The sequence below is a fragment of the Grammomys surdaster genome, unplaced genomic scaffold (assembly GCF_004785775.1).
Source record: "Grammomys surdaster isolate TR1022 unplaced genomic scaffold, NIH_TR_1.0 97, whole genome shotgun sequence".
NCBI lineage: Eukaryota > Metazoa > Chordata > Mammalia > Rodentia > Muridae > Grammomys > Grammomys surdaster.
Window position 1 is genome coordinate 11,185,459 of NW_021604576.1, and position 5,766 is coordinate 11,191,224.

The 5,766-nt window shown below is 40.5% G+C and overlaps 1 protein-coding gene across 1 annotated transcript; it reads left to right on the forward strand.

Annotated features, from left to right (window-relative positions):
• Positions 1-3,302: 3,302 nt before the first annotated feature.
• Positions 3,303-4,826, forward strand: Gpr63 (G protein-coupled receptor 63). The gene has a single exon (XM_028779561.1). The coding sequence runs from the start codon at positions 3,320-3,322 to the stop codon at positions 4,595-4,597; it is 1,278 nt and encodes a 425-aa protein (XP_028635394.1). The 5' UTR covers positions 3,303-3,319; the 3' UTR covers positions 4,598-4,826.
• Positions 4,827-5,766: the final 940 nt, after the last annotated feature.

Genomic DNA, 5,766 nt, shown 5'->3' on the forward strand with positions numbered 1-5,766 from the left:
TGTTACTGCGTATTCAAAGAACATTACATTATAAGCATTCTTCTACGTAGTCTATGTATTCCATGTATAAGTATTCTTCTACACAGGTCTGTGGCTTCAAGCTACTTAACTATGTCTTACTGAGTTAATAAGGTACCTAAACATTGGTCCTTTAGTTTGCAATATATGTAGTAAAGTGGGAAGCAGAAATAGTTCATTAGGAAAAGAAAATATCTACTTGGAAGTATTTCTTGGTAAGTTTATTGTTATGTCTAAATTTTGAACATGTGTGAAAGATTTCTGATACTTAAAGAACTTCATACTGAAATAATATTTCACTAGTGAATAGTTATACTTACAGAAATATTTAAGGAAATCCAAATTGCTGGGTTAAAAAAAAATCAACGAAAACAAAAAACAAAAACCCAGTCATTTCATGGTCTTAGCTGAAGTCTTAAGGTAAATTCCTAACTAGCCCCTTGTCTCTGGGGAGTTTCTGTCACTGAAGCCCAGCATTTTCCTGCAGTTGTATCTGCAGTGATCTTGGAGCAGAAAGTGTGTGCCTTCTCCAGGTTGCACCCTTGAGAAAGATGTCTGGGAGAGAGTGGTATTCTAAAGGAAGTAGAACAATAAGACTGACTTAAGGAAAAATATAGTTCTTTGGAAAAGAGACCTATGGAGGTTAGTGGACAACTTATGGGAATCGGTTTTCTCCTTCTACCACATGGGTCCTGAAGATCACATTCACGATGTCAGGTTTGGTGACAAGCACCTTTACTCCCTAAGCCACCCTGCCACAATTTTAAACACGTTAACACAGTTGGCCAAACATGATTTAAGCTGTTACTTTAGGATGAAAATACCAATTTGTCCAGAGAAGACACAGAGTTTTCTCTGGAGGTAGTTTGTCACAACATCGGTTCATGTACTATCGTAACACTGTATATGTGGGATCTTTCTGAATAGACTGACATGATTATGATGAGAAGCTATAATAATCTTTGTTCCTTTCCCACTCCCCTTTGTGATCGTTGACTCTGATAGTCACTGATTTGATGCAGTATTTTGTCAAGATGTGCTAGCATTTTAGAATGAATATGTGAGGACAGATAAAATCTAGTAGGAATAATGAAATTAAGCTGTAAAATGAGAGGAAATAGTAAAATCAGTATTTTATGCAAACAGACTGTTGTTTTTCTTTTCATAAAAGCAATCCTACATAAGATCGTGGATCATGGATGCAGCGTTAGTAGAAGGAACATGATCTGGTTATGGATCCTGGGTCTCGGATCTCACAAATGAGATCCCATTTCTTCCCTTGACATGCCAATGAATGAATGAATGAAATGTTGATAATTACCTTATAAATTAATGACTAAATGTAAGGCCATATAATGTGTTAATTATAGTTTTGTTATAATCAATGTATTACTATTTCTAATCTTTTAAGGATTTGTTGAAAGAATCTATCCAGAAATCTAGCCCTTTGTAACTAAAGAGATTTCTTACCTCCACCCCCCAATAAGGCAAACAGAAAGAGGAAACCATGTCAGAATGTAGGTTGATAGGATCATAGATTAAGGAATCCCCTTATGTAAGAGTGAAGGCTTCAGAAATTGGTGAGGACTTTGGAGTAACACTAAATAAGAGGTAAGCAAGTTTTCGAGAAAAGAATCAAATATCTTTGTAAGTTTCTGAATATTTGCTGGATATTCAGGTACTTCTACCCATCTTCCTTAGTACCCTTTATGACTTGGTTAGCTTCTCTTGTCATATTGCTAATAGTATCAATTCAGTCTATGGGAGAAGAAATAGAAATCTGCATCTCAGAAAAGATGATGGAAGTGATAGGCTTACAAGAAAAGAGAAGATATGAGATAAAGCTTAGGGAAAAAATTACTGCTTTCCCTGAATGGCCTTTTCTGGCTTGGTTAGTTGGGAAATTCTAGAAGGGGTGGGTATAAGAAAAGATCTTCAGGAAGGGAAAGGAAGAAATAGGGAAGGTGGGTGAAGCAGGAAGAAGGGAGAGGAAAGAGGCAGAAGTAATAGAAAAATGGAGGAGGAAAGACCAAGAAAATTTTAGAGCTTAATTGAAAAGAACCCCATTCTTACTTTTAAGAGCTGTCAGACCTAAAGTGTGTTAGTACCACCACATTAAGCCGGGAACTGAGGTTAGGTTACATCCAACTTTATGCTAATGTACAGAAGGAATAAGAACCCATAGAAAAGAACTATTACAATTTGTTCCCCTAAGAGAATTAGTGAAATGTGCATCAATCGCGACTGTGGAAGGCTATGATACTTCAAACTTTTGAAGTTTGTTTTTTTAAATGTTTTTATTAATTCTTGGAGATTTTCATACAATCTATTTTGATTCTATTCACCCCTACTCCTCAGTCCTCTACAATCCACCGCCCTTCCCCATACTTCACCCCAACTCCATGTCTTCTTATTTGATTCAATAGCCCATTGAGTCCAGTTTGTGCTGTCCATTTCCTTCTGGATGTAGAGCCATGCATTAAAGCATGCTCAGCCTACCAGGAACTGTACCATTAAAGAAAACTCTCTCCCTCCAATGAAATCAATTATCTATAGCACCCCAGTTAGGGATGGAGTCTTGTGATCCCCTCCTCCTCCCTGCCAGAATGCTGACTAGTTTTTATCTTGTGCAGGCAACCATGGCTTCTATGAGCTCATGAATACAACAGGCTTGTCAAATCCAAAAGAACAGTTTTCTCAGGCCCTCACCAACCTCTGATCCTTGCAGTCTTTCTGCTCATTCTTCCTCAGTGGTCTGAGCCTTAGAGAGGGCTACTGTAATCTTTTGAAAAGTATCAACCATTAAGGTTTTGATTTCCATCCTTGCTTGATTAATGCATTTCAAGATCCATCTTGCTTTGTAAACAGATCCTATAAAATTTCCATCATATTTAGTTAAAACAATATAACAGTGATTATTTTAGCGGTGACTAGGTGATAGGTTTTAGAGGATTAGAAAGAAAAAGAATGAGCCTACATAATAAAAGATAAAGCCAAATGTATCTATAGCCACCCTATCCTGAAGACAGTCTTGTCTTATCTCAGGAGTTAAACAAGGATGTACAGCCCTTGCTAGCACTTGGTGAACAATATAACAAACTGAAAAATATTTACTAATCTGATCTCATGTTCTTTGTTTGGGCTTCTTTCCAGGCAAAAGGATTCTTGTGGAAGATGGAGCTGTGTCCATTTTCCAGAATGTGTATCCGAGCCCATCAGTGGAACCTGACCTGACAGCACTGTATGGAAATGCCCAAAGAGGACCCACATTTCTGCCAGAACCTGCCATCTTCCTAAAAACATGGTTGTCTTGGGCGTGTTGACTGCTCCGGCAGTGTTGACTGCACCCCATACTGGGACATCCAACACGACATTTATAGTCTATGAAAACTCCCATGTGAATATTACAGCCCCTCTACCATTTCAGCATCCTAGTACTGGTCCACTGCTTAGATACGGTCTTGAAACCATGACTAGTACTGGATTTAGTTCCTTGGCAGTGAACAGCACAGCTGTGACCCCAACACCAGCAGTTTTTAAGAGCCTAAACTTAGCTCTCCAGATTATCCTTTCGGCTATAATGATATTTATTCTCTTTGTATCTTTCCTTGGAAACTTGGTTGTTTGCCTCATGGTTTACCAGAAAGCTGCCATGCGTTCTGCAATTAACATCCTTCTTGCCAGCCTGGCTTTTGCAGACATGCTACTTGCGGTACTGAACATGCCCTTTGCCCTGGTAACTATTCTTACCACCAGATGGATATTTGGGAAATTCTTCTGCCGGTTGTCTGCTATGTTTTTCTGGTTGTTTGTGATAGAGGGAGTGGCCATCCTACTCATTATTAGTATCGATAGGTTCCTGATTATTGTTCAGAGGCAAGATAAGCTAAATCCATACAGGGCTAAGGTCCTTATTGCAGTCTCCTGGGCAACTGCTTTTTCTGTAGCTTTTCCTTTGGCTGTGGGGAACCCTGATCTGCAGATACCTTCGAGAGCCCCACAGTGTGTATTTGGGTACACAACCAATTCCGGATACCAGGCTTATGTGATCTTGATTTCACTCATTTCCTTCTTTATACCCTTCCTGGTGATATTATATTCATTTATGGGCATCCTCAACACCCTTCGGCACAATGCCTTGAGGATTCATAGCTACCCAGAAGGGATATGCCTCAGCCAGGCCAGCAAACTCGGTCTCCTGAGTCTACAGAGACCCTTCCAAATGAGCATCGACATGGGCTTTAAAACACGTGCCTTCACCACCATTTTGATCCTCTTTGCTGTTTTCATTGTCTGCTGGGCCCCATTCACCACCTACAGCCTTGTGGCGACCTTCAGTAAGCGTTTCTACTATCAGCACAACTTCTTTGAGATTAGCACCTGGTTACTGTGGCTCTGCTACCTCAAGTCTGCATTGAACCCACTGATATACTACTGGAGGATTAAGAAGTTCCATGATGCCTGCTTGGACATGATGCCCAAGTCCTTCAAGTTCTTGCCACGGCTCCCTGGTCACACAAGGCGACGGATTCGCCCTAGTGCCGTCTACGTGTGTGGGGAACATCGGACGGTGTTGTGAATACCCGAACTCTTGAGACATATTGAGTGATTATGGTTCTTGATTGACTGAGATTTTTTTTCATACGGCTTCTAAAGTTTTATTGGTCTTTATAGTGTGTGTGTGTGCGTGTGTGGGGGCGTGTAAAAGGAATGGTAAATACTTTGATCCTGAAACCAAGGATATACTTACTATAAGAAAGTGGTCACATATGTTTACCTCTAGGTTAAGAAAATGTTAGAGTGTGTGTGTTGGGGGTGGATTTTGTTAGTTCAGTTGACTGGTTTTATTTTTGTAGCATGAATCAGGATTGTGCTTCATTGAACCTGCAGTTAACTTGAATCGTAGGTGTTTTTTATGCTGCTGAGGTAAGCTTGGTTGAGCTGATCAGTTCCTTTTCCTCTCCTACAAGCCACTGCTGCTCACTGCTGTCATCTCAGAGTCAAATGCCTCTGCCTTTCACTTGGCAGATGTTTAGTTTTATTTAAAAACAAAACCCAAGGAGGTTAGTGGCGTTTTTAAGGTTATTACAGTTTACTTTGGAGCACTTTAAAAGACAATGTACAGATTCATTCAGTTGTATTTCTTAGAATTGTTTTTACTACATGACCTGTTGTGCAGCGGGAGATAAGCGCTGACGATGTCTAGGTAGATAGCTTTTCTTAAAAATGTTTTAGCTGTATGTACAGTTTTAAAGGGAACAATCATGTAGGGATGTTTCTAGCACAATGGTGAGTTTTCAGAGCACGTGAGAAACACTGAGAAGGCACCACACTGTGGCGAACTTCAGGGAGGAGCAGCAGGAGAGGGTGGCTGGTCCAGCCTGTGGCCATCCTGCTGATTCGAACATCAGCACCAAGTTAGAGTGGAGAGACCACCACTCTGCAGTGGTGCGGTATGCACAGCATTACACAGTTTTATCCTCGTGCTTTTTTTTTTTTTTGTGAGGTAGGCATGATTTATTTCCTTTTTAAGGGTAAAGAAAGCCAAGTTTCAGAGGGACAAAAAACCTGCCCAGGGATTTTGGTAGAGCTGGGCTCCAGACTTCTGAGATGCAGGCACAGCTCTTCCACTGTGCCGCCTAGACTCCTCACTCATCTTAAACCTGTCAAGGGGAACTTCACATACTCTTTCCTCTTTCTCTCTCTCTCTCTCTCTCTCTCGGTGTAATGCGGGGCATACCGCCCCCC

Excerpts from the sequence above, each read along its gene's own strand:
- Gpr63 (XM_028779561.1), top strand. The coding sequence starts at position 3,320 with ATGGTTGTCTTGGGCGTGTTGACTGCTCCGGCAGTGTTGACTGCACCC.